At 41.3% G+C, this 14,652-nt stretch overlaps 2 protein-coding genes across 2 annotated transcripts in view; one reads left to right on the forward strand and one right to left on the reverse strand.

The window, feature by feature from the left end:
• Window positions 1-14,652, forward strand: part of LOC141905259 (uncharacterized) — a 179,501-nt gene that overhangs the window by 95,506 nt on the left and 69,343 nt on the right. The gene's annotated exons all lie outside the window — the stretch shown is intronic.
• LOC141905229 (uncharacterized) lies at window positions 55-3,138 on the reverse strand. The gene is made up of 3 exons (XM_074794044.1): window positions 3,112-3,138; window positions 1,315-1,479; window positions 55-615 (listed from the first exon to the last, which is right to left on the reverse strand). Exons 1-3 carry the CDS (start codon window positions 3,136-3,138, stop codon window positions 55-57), a joined length of 753 nt encoding a protein of 250 aa, XP_074650145.1.

Raw genomic sequence — 14,652 nt, forward strand, 5'->3', positions numbered from 1 at the left:
GGCTGCACCCTTTTTGAGCACCTTACTTGGTATGGAGGTAAGAGAAACTGGTCTCTAGTTCTTGGCTAAGTGGCGATCTCCATTTTTAAAGATGCAAGAAACATTCGCTGCTAACCAATCTGACGGTCGCACACCACTATCAACCGATTTTTGGAAAATCTTAAGCGCTGGTGCTATGTGATCCGCACATTCTTTAAGTATAGCGTTTGGTATGTTGTCCGGTCCAGTAGCATTGGCTGGGTTTAAATCCCGGAGTAACTTGGCTACTCCTTTCTTTTCGACCGTGATTTCTGATATGGCGGGGTGGCGCTTACTTGATGTCGGCGCTGGTAAAGGTGAACCATCGTTCCGTGTAAAGACGGATTGGAATTGTTCCAATAATATCCTGGCCTTCGTCTTAGGGTCGCTGTAGAGTTTTCCATCTTTTTTTATGGGGGCCACACCTACACAGTCCTGTCGTTTACGTTTCACATAGTTCCAGAACGGTTTAGTATTCTTTTCTCGAAATCCTTTTTCGATGGTATTGTTTACATAGTCCCACTCTGCCTTCCTCATATCACGTCTGCACTCTTTTTGAAAATGGTAGTAGTTTTTCCAGCTGTTGTGTTTCTTTGCCTTGTTATAGAGTCTTCTTTTCCGGCGAAGCAATTTCCTGACATTACGGGGCTGAGCGGGTACTACGCACGCTTTTTTTGGTATATGTTCGTCACACGAGGATAGTAGGCCAGTGAGACCACAGAGTATTGGTATCAGAATACTGGTCGTACATTTCACTTATTGAACGTGCAATCTTTGTTAGGTCTTGATACTACGTGGTACTGATAATATGTCTCGGTGCTTGGCTTAACATGTTGTGGTTTGATGTTTACATCAGTAACGGTCATTACATGGTCGGCGATGCCTGGTACTGATTTGATGCTTTAAGAAGCGATGGATTTGACATGAAAACAAGATCCAGTATGTTTGACTCTCTTGTCGGTTCTCTATGGATCTGAGTTATTTGGTTCTCGGAGGAAAGATCCAATAAGAATCTTCTAACTTCACGCTCAGAGCACATGTCTTATTTTATCCCAGTGTCCCAATCTATGTTTGGGCAGTTGAAATCGCCTGTGAGTATAACATGTTTGGGGTTTACGGAGCTGATTAGTAGCTCTAAGGATTTATTCAGCTCATTTAGGTATGTCATAATATGCTGCGGCATGTAAAAGGAGCTAATCCATCCCTAATCTCAACTTTACACCATAGAATCTCACAGTCAGTCGATAGCTCAGGCCTGATCTCAGACACGAGGTGGCTGTGGACTAGGATGAATACTCCACCACCTCCCTTGTGTCGATCCTTTCGATAGACAGTGTAGTCTTTTGGAAAAATTTCGCTAGAACCAATCGAGCCATCAAGCCATGATTCCGTGCCACATACGATGTCGGGTTCCAGACACTTGACACATGCGGTGAACTCAGACCATTTGTTTACTATGCTCTGAAAGTAAGCGGTTATTATACGGATATTCTGTTTTGGTGGTGCGTCAAAAACCGAGTCATTTATATCTGTGTGTGGAGCTCTAATTCGCTGGTTTGAGGTATGCAATTTCCGGTCATTATCACTGACGCTCCGGTGGCCTCGACTATCCTCCTTTTGTCGATTTACATTTCGACTGCGTTTGCTATCCCGGTGTATAATCGGACTGCTAGCTTTGAGTGGGCTGAAGTCGAGGCTTGACGTGACTGAGTCGATTGTTGCATCAGATAAGAGGCTGAAATAGTTTGAACATTCCAATTCGTAGGTCCGAAAACTGAAACTGTCGCTGTTTGCACTGTCACATTTGAAGCAAAACCACAGCGCTGATGGTCTATTTAAGGCATCATAGCTAGCGGAGTCCAGCTCGTAGTGTTTCATGTTCAGGTCGTAGCTAGGATTTGATATGGATTCAATATGAACCATTGTGTAAATTTAGGAAAGTCTATATTAAGAATTTTGTTTCTTGTTATACAGTGAACCCCGCATAAGTCGTCATTGAATTAGGCGTATCTTCACATATCTCGTATAATTGATTTAGTCACAATTAGGATCAACATTAGGATCAGTGTGGCCGAGCGGTTAGAGCGTTAGTCTGGGAAGCCAGGTCGTGGGTTCGAACCCCGTACATTGCCGTAGTGTCCTCGGGCAAGACACTTATCCTCATTGCCTCTCTCCACCCAGGAGTAAATGGGTACCTGGCCTGATAGACGACTACTGAGCGTTTGTTAGCAGCTCAGTGTTACTTCTCCCCAGGGAGAGATGACTGATACATGTTAGAGTATAAAATTGGCCGGGGTAATAATATCGAAAATGTAAAGCGCTCTGAGCAGCCTGGCTGGATTTAGCGCTATATAAGACACATATTATTATTATTATCATTAGAATTTTCTTCTTTAATCTTTATGAAATTATGCTTATAACTTGTACTTCATATGTTGTATCAATTTTAGAAGCCAAATTTTCTGATTCCATTCAAAATACATCGCGTAAGTCACATCGCAAAATGCCGGCAGCAGATAAAAAAATACGCTACAATATTGTCAGTGTAAGACGTGTTCAGACAGTTACAATGTAATTATTTTGTGACGTTGTCTGTGTGGTGCACGTGACAGCTTTAATTGATTGATTGAGCGATATAGGATCTGCTCATTATATGACCGGGAACATGACAAACCATGCTGGATTCTGAGCGTCGTATATAGCCGCGATCACACGAGCATTTTTGGCCCTGGCCAAATTTTGCCGTTTCACACGGGTGCCAAATAAGCCTGAGCCTGTTTCGCCCAGGCCAAATTTGGCTCGACCAAAAACGTCCGACCAGGCCTGAGCCAAATTTTACCACCAGACAAATGATTGCTTTTGATTTGCAACTGATCCACTTCGCTTTGTTTGAGCATTGTTATGTATTGAGTGAATGGTTTGCGTGTCAGCGCACTCTCTAATCAGGCAAGGGCCAAATTTGGCCTGATCCTGATACGTGCCAATTTGGCCTGGGCAAAATCGTGTCCGTGTGATCGCGGCTTATATCGTATATTCCACGGGTTATTCGTATAAAACCATGACTTACAGATAACTTGTAAAAATACATCTTACACTTAACTCGTACATGACGTAAGTCATAGTAGAATCGTCAGTCCCGAGGACTACGACTTATTTGACTGTATTTACAAGCTTCCTAACAATTTTGGTAATAATTTTTTGATAATTTTTAGGATAGTAATAGATATTCTGTTAGCTCTTGATGGCACAAATTGTAACCACTGGATATACACAGCTGTTATTTTGTCAAAAGGAAGGAAACAGGGGTTGGAATTTTTATAGAAAAGTTCACATATCAGCTCTCGGCCAGTTGGAAGGACTGGGAAAATATATGCAAAATTACAATGAATTTTTCCCCATTATACTCATTGATACTTGACCTTGTTTCATTATAATTTGCGAAGAACTTCAGCATCCAAGTTCAATGTAGGAGCTGAAGGGCTTTCCTAGTGACACCATTATCAAGAACATACATATAGAACATAGTGTTGATTGTTCTGCCATGTGCTAGTGAGTCATGAAGAATGCCCATTTCCATGTATATCATCAAAAGATGATCTGGTTAGCTTTCTCTCTCCTTCTTTAATGTAGCCTACATCAGTATCCCTCAGAAATATAATCATTACTCCGGAAGAGTATTTGTATTTTGGAAGGTAATGACTATTTCCAATGTGGCACATCCTAATTCGGTGACAATCAGCATCTTATGCATTATGGGACAAGCCCTGAATTATTGCAGTTAAAATGCGCCGATGAATGCTTACTAAGAATCATCACAGTGTATATAAAATATCTGAAAGCGTCCAGAATGTACGCGTGTGGCAACATAAGTATGCCTATATACATACATACATTCCTACCGTTGCCACGCACGTGTCTGCAACCGATCGACAAAATTCATAAACATCATAGTATATACGAAATCACAGTGTTGCAATCCCTCGGCGCTCGCAATTTTGTCGGCTACGCCGTCATCTGGTTTGCATGTGTTACTCAAGAAAAAATACCGCAGATTTAAAGGTCGGCATTCTCATCCCTGCAGCTAGAAGCATCAAATTCAATTCAATTTCATTCAGATTAAAACGAGCAAATTCAATTTGATTTCAATTTGATTAAAGACATCAATTCTAATTCAAGTTTTGTTCAGTATAAATTAATCGCAAATGATTGAGATGAAAAAAATAATTAATTGTAAGCATTTGTCTCTGTTATTTAAAGAATCAAAATTGTACTATGTTAATTAAAACAGGAGCACAAGAGTGCATGACCTTTAGTTAAATCTTTGAGCATGATTTTCAATTCATAAACATAGCTGGAAGCAGCAATCACAGATTTGACTAAAAAGACTGTAGGTGGTTCGATTTAATCAAAGAGCTTCTCATATTTAGGGTTTATACTCGTTTTAATATCGAGTTTGGTTTGACACAACAAACATAAAATGCTGACGTGAAATAAAGGTGATCCTTATCAATTAAATGTAGAATTTGATTGAACACTGAACTTAAATTCAGTTCCTCTCAAAATATTATAGAATACAAGTTAATTAGTTGAACTTTTTGAACTTTGAACTGTTTTTGCCCAATATAACCTAAATAATCACTAAAAATCGTATATATCTAAGTTCTGAAGTGATCGAATTCTTGTTGTATAGCAACCAAATTATTGTCTGGTTGCCAGAGGAACGAAGCTCAGAGGGACGAGAGGTAGAAGCTAAAAATAACAATATTTCATAGATGTAATATAATGTATATCTCTGTATTCATTTTAACTAGTTCACGGTGAGTTCCGGAAATCGACTGAGGTTTCAACCCTAGTTTGGGTCCCCACATCGATTTCCCCAACCCACTGAACAACAACGCTGATTGGTTGAACACAGGCAGAGCTCGAGCCCTGATAGGTCAGCTAGGGTCACCTAGGAACCCCAAAATATAAAGAGAACACAAACTGACAGATACACGTCTTTTGATTACTCATTGTTAAAATAGTTCCGGGTCTCAACCAGAGACAATACAGGAGGAGCCGCCGGGTCTGAGTATGAGCAGAGACAGGCGTTGTCAACTGCCATACTCAGAGACCGTCACAAACTACATAATTAATAAATCTAGCTTGTGATACAATAAAATTTTACATAATCTAAAAACTCAGATATCTTTTCCTAAGATGATTGCATACTAATATTTCGATACGATTAATAGATATAATGAAAATAATGATTATGATATAGAAACGTACTTATAAAATGATTATAATATGGACCGTCTCAATCCGATTTGTTACATTCTCCCCCACTATGTTCTTCAACTTAAGCATGTATTGCTAAAGTTGAAGAGGTCAGCTACAAAAACAGTTTGTTTTTTTTTTTTACTATACAAGTATCCGACTATACAAGGTTTGGACATAATACATCGAAATCGTGTTTTTTTTTTGTACTTCACCAGAGGTGAACACAATACATCATATTATATTTTGTTGTCAAATACCATGTTACAACGCTGTATACAATACTACGAAAATGAAAAAAATGATTACATATTACATCATATAACACGACAGAGTTAAGTATTACGAACCAAATCAATTTAATCAAATCCGTCCTGCGACAGTGTCGGTAAGGTTAGTATACTAACTAAACCAACATGGGTAGAAAAATGTACCGTAAAATTTCTTGTAGCGATAATCTTACGAGCCTTCTGTGCCTGCCATACAGACACCGGAAAAACGGAGGGAATAGACTAAACTACAGATATAAGTTTATTAATGATTAATTAAAATCATTGAAACAGAAGTGCGACTTAGGGCGAAAAGTGCCATGGATAGCTAGTCTATCTACACCTGCAGGGGGTTGTATAACCAAAAAATGTGGACAGAGGTCTAGATCAATTAAACGAACAGTAATGCAATTGGTTGCATTAAAACTGGTCATTAAAAGAGGGGAATGACGAGATGATTGGCGATATTGGAAGAAAATAACTAAAAGGAAGACACTCATCATTAGAACTAACAAAACAACCAAAAGACTTAACCCACTAGATATATAGTGAAAGTAGTCCTCCAGATCGAAGGGTGACACCGTAGAGGAGGGTACCTGTTGTTGGTAGTGGAACCCACTTAGTTTCATCGCTTGCACCGGGCGCGCTATTGATAATGCAGTTAGGGAGACAGCCATTGCTTTATGGCTGAACCAGAGTTTGACGACAACGAGACACAAGATTACCGAAAAACCTACTGAACAAAAGAGAAGAATACTGGTCCAGTCAGTAAATGAAGGAGATATGGAGATGTCCCCTGAAGCAATAGATTCTGCCAAGGTCCTTAAAACTCTACGGTCTGACTTTATGGATTTAGACAAGCGTCGCAAATTGAGATGTCATCATCGGCGAATAGTGCATTCATCGAATGATTTTACAAATCAAAAAACGGAATAGAAACAGGAACGGGTGCAGATTGAATCGTAGATCCAGAAAGGTTCGCGTATAGTTCTTTCGGGAAGAAAGACTGAATGACCGCTATGTTAACCGGATGTAATAGAATCAATCGTGTACTAGGTTTGCATGAGTTTAAACGAGGTCGAAGCTGCATAGTGCCAGAGGAGAGGCGACATAAACAGGGGACTGATATGACGCAAAAGTGACACCCGTTAATGACTTTATCTGAACCACAAGATAAGGAAAGTTTAGAAATCTGGTACACTAGTACCTGAGATGGGGTAAGTTCCATGAGTGTCGGCGATACGGAATCTAATCGCACTCTGAAGTCACACAGTCTTGCAATGTTGTTCTTATCTTTGAGATACAGGGCGGCTGAACATGACGGGTCAGTGAATGATTTCAGTGGCAAATTAAATGGACATTGCAACGTGCCCCCTACAAGAAGGCAAGCTTGGCGATCAACCTCATTAAAACTGGTGGAATACTGACTGTCAGCTGTCGCAGCGAAATTAGAAAGCAAATCGAGCAATTGAGTCGAATGGCTCGAAGACCCATTAACAGGAACCGGGAAGGTGCGTATGTTAAAAAGTTGTAACGTCTTAGACAATAAGCTGAGTGGAAAGCGAATGGTAACATATAGATTAGTGCCGTTTCTGGAGTAGACAGGAACAACGTTTTTGTATATAGACGATGGGGATTCGCTAGTTAAAGGGAAACTCTGAAACTTGGTGACGAGGATAGCGTTTATACTATTGATGGAATCTCTAATGACCTCCGCATTAATCTGAAACTGAGATCATTTTCCTTCAACAAGTTAGTTAACCACCTCTTTGAATTATAAAAGCTGTAGTTCGACTTCTTGACTGGCTTCGACATGTTTTGTGTAGGTAAGCGGGTAGTGCTACGCGCAAGTTTTTTTTAGGTCAATTGAACTCGGGTAAATAATTTTGAGATAGGCTGATGATTGCTCTTAATACCCTTAAACGCAGCATCCGTACGTTTATTAATGAGTTTCGCAAAAGATGATTATGGTGGCTGATGAGGGCCATCGTGAAAAAAAAAACACGAATATGCACAGAGATGCTAGTTTTCCAGAAATATCCGGAATTCCGGAAATTTAGGATCGCCGATGTCAATTCCGGAAATTGGGTGAGAATTCCTCGCAGCGACCAGTAATGGCACGGACCGTAAAAGCGTTCGTTTGATTGTACTCGTCGTCGCTTCTGTGTTATTTTATCTTGGTTTCTGTTTCCGAGGACGTTCTGCTACAATGTATATAGGTGTGCTTGTTGTGGTATCTGTGCGTGCGTAGGCGGAGCGCCACTGTTGTGACTCCATTTCCAATTAATAGTCAAATCTTTACGCGCCGTTGTACATCGTCCCGCTGACGGCCAACAATGTGAAGATGCACGTGGTAATAATTAAGATTATATTTAATAAATATCATCTCAATTATTAATTATGTCCTGAGGCACGCAGCTTTGTAACTTTCTTTTTACCTGCAGCTGTCAAGCGGGACGGTCTGCAAAATGAGCACGCACGGAAAGATTGTCAGTCGGGAGTCGGCCGATATAAAGGCAATTGACAGCGGTATAAAAAATAAATTTAACTGGCACTGGCTAGAGTATAAGGACAGTAACGGGGACTACTTATCGAACTACATTCGTAAGTTAGACTTAGCTGGCGTGGCGTACTGCGTCGTTTGTAAAGACCAGGTCAAATACGGTAGTGGCGAGAAAAAAGATATTCTTCGTCACCCGGATAGCGCGCGGCATAAGAAGGCAGCGAGGGGTGTGAAGCACAACGAATGCCTTCCGTCGTATTTTCAGATGGAAGATGCCGATCGTGATACTGCCGCTAGTACATCGACACAAGGAAAAGTATCCGTCCCGTATGGTGCTGCTCCGCATATTGAAAATGTAGTAACAGTTACCGAGACCACCCAGATCGCTCTAGAACGCATCTCCGGCGGGGAGGGCCTCCAGACCCCCTTTCTAAATTCCGGAATTTTGGTACTTTGGCCCTAGCATCTCTGTATGCAAATGAGGGCGACATTACGACAAAACGACAAAACCAAAATAACGCGACAAAACAATTATTTTGGTTTTGTCGCCCGCGACAATTCAATATTTTGGTTTTGTCGCCCGCTACAATTCAATATTTTGGTTTTGTCGCCCGCAACAATTCATTTTTTGGTTTTGTCGCCCGCGACGATTAAACTTTTTGGTTTTGTCGCCCGCGACAATTCAACTTTTTGGTTTTATCGCCCGCGACAATTCAATTATTTGGTTTTGTCGCCCACTTTATTAGCTTTTGAATAATGAGGCCAATTAATAACGGAATGAAGACTTACGCTTTCGCCTATTTTGAAGTCGATTAATCTGATATAGTGTCGATTATTAAGGTCATTTTGGCAGATTCTTTTTTTTAATAAAGTGATATTAAAGCGATCATTCAAGTGATCCTACTTAACAAAAGATCACATATTATTTCTTTTTCTAAAGATGTACGGAAGCTTATATGTACGGAAGCGATAAAGGGCCTCGAGTTGTCGCGTTCAAACTCGCCAAGTCGCCATATTTATGTCGATATATCGCGTCAAGTTGACATATCGTGACGTTTTGACGACATATTTCGTTTTCACGACCTTCGTTTTCCTCGCGACAAGTCGACAAATTCATGACGACTTGAAACTCAATCCTCATATCACTGTCGTCCTCATCTTACATTTCGACGTGTCTTCAAATGACAGCTTGTCCCGTGGAAAATGGACGAAAAGGCGAAATTTGTCGTGAAAACGTCACGATATGTTGACATATTCATGTCGACTTGACGCGATGTATCGCGATCTATCGACATAAATATGGTGACTTGGTGAGTTTGAACGCGACAACTCGAGGCCCTTTATCGCTTCCGTATATATGGGAGCCGTACAAAACTGTTGCGACCTTTTATCACGACGAAATTATGTTGAAAAAACGTGATATATCGCGATTTTTCGACATAATTAAGTCGATATATCGTGTTAATATCACGATAAATCGTTATACGGATCACGCCTTTCACCAATGTCGACACCAACATAACCGTACCGTGGACATAATTATCACTACTTTAGCAAATTGTCGCGGGCGACAAAACGTAATGTCGACCTCATTTGCATATTCGTGTTTTTTTACAATGGCCCTTATCAGCCACCATAGATGATAGATGGTTACCATGTTGGTTAAAAGCATTTGACAGTTTTTGAGTGCGAGCGTTCAAAGAGTTGATGATGTGACGAGCTAGTAACTCGACATCGTCTAGGATGGCAGTACCAAACAGCGATCGCAATAACGACCCATTGAAACCGAGTGGAGCCCCTCTCTTGGAAAGCGTTTGGGACTCGGTTGAGAGGCTTCAGGGATCAATGACTGAACTTTCTCATTCACGTGCAAAATGTGAGCATTCACCCGACGCTGTCACTCATTCATATCTATAGCAGCAGTGTTGCGTAGTTGGCATGTGAGACTAGATCCATGACACTGAAAAGCGAGCTAAATTGATGGGTTGAGGAAGTACAATTTGATAGGTATGTGCCCAGAATTCATTTGATTGTCCCACTCTGCCTTCTCTTGACGTTGGCCATCATCCGTTGCAAGGGCTGGACTAAAAAGCATCACCGCACACATTATGAAGAATCCGAAATGAGAGACGTTCCAACCTAAGAAAGAGAAATATGATACATAGGAAAAGATACAAGGATTGGTTAAATATGATACCTCGGGCCTTGAGGGATCTAGCACAGCAACCAATGAGCCTCAGCAACGGTCCTATTAAGATTTCGATCTAAAAACTATAACGTGAACAAGTGATACAGGAAATAGAATCGGCGCAACGGAGTACGGGGCAGAGAGAACAATCAGTGGACAATCAGTGGCTCTAGCGTTTAAGGCATTTAGGTGGTTGGCGGTGTCTAAGCCAACCGGCTCGTGTCCTCAGTCTATGGAACTCGTTTCTCACGAAATCACTTATATAAGTCTCGGGCTCCCACATCTTCTCATTGTATTTAGTCCAACTGACTAAATACTGTCGCTGCCCGCTACGGACATGGACCTTAAGCAACCTTTCGACCTCATAATATATACCTTCGTCTGGCAGGTCCTGACCCCGTTGGTCAGATTGTTGCGACCCAGCATCAGGTGCTTGGATAACGGGATCTTCCGCCGGTAGGAGTTGTGGAAATTGCAGGCAGTCGTTTAATGTCTTTAACCTCATAGCGTTTACCAGAGACGGATATGGTCGATCGTCGCTACAGCGTTTGATTGTGTATGTATGATTTGGACCATTTTCAGGGATATGATAAGGACCCGCCCAAGTAAGTACTAATTGTTTTGATTTCCCTTTCTGAACACGATGATATGAAACCATCACCTTGTCTCCTGGTTCATACAAGGGTGTTTTAGCATTGTGTCGCTGATCGTAGTTCTGTTTATTTTTGTCCTGCAGGATCTTCATATTTTCATTGGCAATCTTTTTAACAATCTGTAAATTTTGTTATATATTCTCAATGTGAGCTTTTACAGCAGAGGGCAAGGCTGGCTTGGGAGTCAATGACGTATCAATTGGTTGCAACATTTCCTTGGCAAATAGAATATGAAATGAAGAGAACCCTGTCGCTTGAACAGAAGGTGTTGCTCGAAGAGCCATAAATACTGTCGGGAGCGTTAAATGCCAATCAGTTTGGTCCGTACTACAATCAGACTTCCGAGCAATAGTCTGATTTTGCCGCTCACAAGTAGCATTTGTTTGAGGATGATAGCTACTAGTCATGTGACGAGTCACCTGAAACAATTCGCACACAGCTGAGACTAATGCCATCATAAAGTTTGCTCCTCAATCACTAATTAGGGACCTCGGAGCACCGTACCGAGCAATAATCTCTGAAAATAGAATGCGAGCAACCTCAGTCTCTCCTTGAGTTTTGAGCGGGAACGCTTCCACCCATCGCGAATAACTGTCGACAGAGAGTAATATATACCGATGACCATCCGTAGTAGGCGTAAGGGGGCCTAAAATGTCCATGTGCCATCGTATAAATGTGTCCGTTATAGGCATGTTAGTCAGGCCGGGACGACTTTTGTGAGTCGGGTTTTTATTCTGCTGACATATATGACAAGTAGATACATAGTTGTGCACATCCTGTTTCATACTGGGTCAATGGTATTTCTGAAGCAGGGCCTCGTATGTTTTCTCTTCCCCTAGATGACCACCACCAGCGGCTGAATCATGGTAAGATATAAGTAGGTCCAGTTGTAAGGCTTTAGGAATTACTACCTGGCTTAGTATTCTGAGTTCTGGGTCGACTTTGCGGCCACGGTGCTGATAATCCCTGTGAAGAATTCCATTGTTAAGATGGTACTGCCAGGCTGTCATAGAAATTTTGCGAGCCTCTTTCTCATCCAGAGGTAGTTTACTGTCTCACAAAAATTCAATCATGGGCGATGTCTCACTACACAAACTTTGAAGCTTTCCATTCTGTTGGCTGGTTGAGCCTGTGCGATGGACATCACTCCTTGCACTAAGTCGTTGTAGAAAAATTCATGTTCTAATAATTTGACGTCAGAGAGTGCGCTCACTGAGTTTATGTCTATCGTAGACTGATATTCGACTGAGCTAACATTGCCCAGTAGAGATTCATCGTCCAAGTTAGAGGAAGGTTCTTGTTCTGATACCAAAGGGGAGCTAAGTGTCATTGATGGAGTCGAACGGATGGTTATGATATCTTCCGGTATACGTGTATCTAAATCAGGGAGTTAGTTCTTAGAGATAGGAGCGTTTACTGAGGGGTTGACCATGTTGTTTGTGAGGCTGGGGTCTGGAGTAAGCTCATTCAATGGTGTGAGGTCCGTTGGTACCAGGCTCGGATCAGGAGTTCTGTTTTCTGGAGAATCGGAGGGTGACTTTCAAGGCGACGTAGAATACTCAACAACATGCTTACCATGCACACAGCGTAGCCAAACCAGTCTTTGAACTTAGATGACAAATAGTCCATAGCTACTGAGCGACTACCCTCCGGTAGCTCTACCGATAAAATATGATCTAGAGTTTGTACGTCATCACAGTCGTCCACGACAGGGATTTGTGATCCGTGAAAACCGTAAATTTCTTAGGTAGTAGATATGTACGAAACGTTGCCGGCTACAATAGCGTAGCATTCTTTATCACACATTGGCCAATGTTTCTGTTGCTCAGATAATGCTTTACCCCATAGCAAACAACTCTCTCTTCTCCATCATTGTCTTTTTTACCTAGAATAAACCCAATCGCCTCATCGCTAGCATCGTAAGTTAAGATAAATTCCCTATTAGGGTCAGGGTACACTAGCACAGGTGGCGATTGAAGTGCATCTTTCAATTGGTTTAATGCATCCTCACACGCCTCTGTCCAGTGAAACCTAGACTCTTTCTTAAGGATATTATTCAGTGGAACTGTCACATAAGCATAATTATGAACAAAACGTCGATATAAATTGACTAAGCCTAAAAAAGAGCGAACATCTTTCTTAGATTTTGGTCGGGGAAACGATCGAACAGCCTCCGACTTGGCAGGATCCGCCTTGATACCCTCACTAGTGAAAATAAACCCTAAGTATGGTATACTGTTGACTGCGAATTTGCATTTCTAGGGCTTAAGAGTGAAGTTTGCCTCTCTTAAGCGATCAAAAACTAATCTAAGGTGTTGTAGATGCTCCTCGAAGTTTTTTGTGGCTCTCTGACTGAATCCTAAATATCCACAAACCTGGGGAGTAGGTAATTTATCGGCTTAGTTACTTGATTTAATTCACGGAAGTCAATAGCAAATCTGAATGTTCTGTTCTTTTTCTTTACCATCACCACTGGAGCGCTCCAGGGTGAAGTCGAGGGCACGATAAGGTCATTATCTAACATTTCTTGGATTTGTCTATCCTGATCCTCACGAACATCCTTAGTTTGGCGATAGGACCGTTGTCGGATAGGTGGCGTATCACCGGTTTCATTTACTTAAACTAAACTTCTAATGATACAATTCAACTCATGCATAAAGTTTTGATGGGTCTCACGTGAGTTCCATTTTGTGTCTTTTCCCAACGCCGGTATCTTGAACAACGACGATGTCACCAACCTGTAAATCAGAATTCTGATGATGTCACTTTGATATTTCCTGCAAAGAAGTTATGTATAGCTTTTGGAAGTGCTTCCACACATATTCAGTTACAAATTTGACTCGTTTCCAGCGAGCTCTATAAATATCATTTTCGGCCATTAAGCTGGTGTCAGTTTCGACCGTAGTTGAACCCATTAAATGATTCGGGATATTGGCAACTACTGTTGTGTCTTCACATGACGATGTGGTCAGTGTCGGCTGTTCATTATCCAGCACCGCTCTCAGCTCTTCTTCAGATAGTGTCTATCTATTTATCCGTCCATACATGATCTTTCGCACGGACCTGATTTGTCTCGAAGTAGCCTCCCATGTGGCTAGACAGTAGTGGGTTAAATTTCCATTCCTTGTCATCTTTTATCAAATCTTCCTCAATCAGTTCATATCATGTAAGTCTTTTAGCATTTTTCTTTACACGCTTCGATCAAGTTTGTACCATTGTTGGACCGTAATATTTTCAGTCTGCCTAGTCTATTAACAAATTTACTTATGGCTAGTAAACAAGACTGGTTATCCAATCTATGCTCTTACTCAAGGATCGCTCCTGTAAAATTACATGAGAACAACACTCCATACCGGTTCTCTTCACGCCGTCCTTTTGTCACCCGCAACGGTCCCAAGCAGTCGATACCCGTATTTACGAACTTGTGCAAAGCTGCGGTTCGGACTTTTGGTAAGACTCCCATCTACTGCGTTTTTAACTGTGTCTGCAGGCTGTTGTGATCACTTTTCGTCCATTGTCTGTCCGTTCAAGTGTTTCCATTAGTTCGTCTGTAGACAGAATCCAGTTATTTTAGGAAGACGTATCCATGAATTGTCTTCATATATGGTTCGTATATACTTGATTTGGTTATCTACCAAAGATACATCTTCAACCCAAACATTGGCCTCATCAGCATCAATATGGCCGCCTGGTGGCAATTGTTTTTTCGCCAGATTTTGCACTTTTTGCAGATTTTTCTGGTTTTGTTGCATAACTATATAT

The sequence above is a fragment of the Tubulanus polymorphus genome, chromosome 5 (assembly GCF_964204645.1).
Source record: "Tubulanus polymorphus chromosome 5, tnTubPoly1.2, whole genome shotgun sequence".
NCBI lineage: Eukaryota > Metazoa > Nemertea > Palaeonemertea > Tubulaniformes > Tubulanidae > Tubulanus > Tubulanus polymorphus.

Coding starts and splice junctions, on each gene's coding strand:
- LOC141905229 (XM_074794044.1), bottom strand. CDS start 3,138: ATGACTTACGTCATGTACGAGTTAAGT. Junction 1,480..3,111: donor ACGTCATGTACGAGTTAAGT/GTAAGATGTATT, acceptor GCTTACTTTCAG/AGCATAGTAAACAAATGGTC. Junction 616..1,314: donor GACACAAGGGAGGTGGTGGA/GTATTCATCCTA, acceptor CTCTATAACAAG/GCAAAGAAACACAACAGCTG.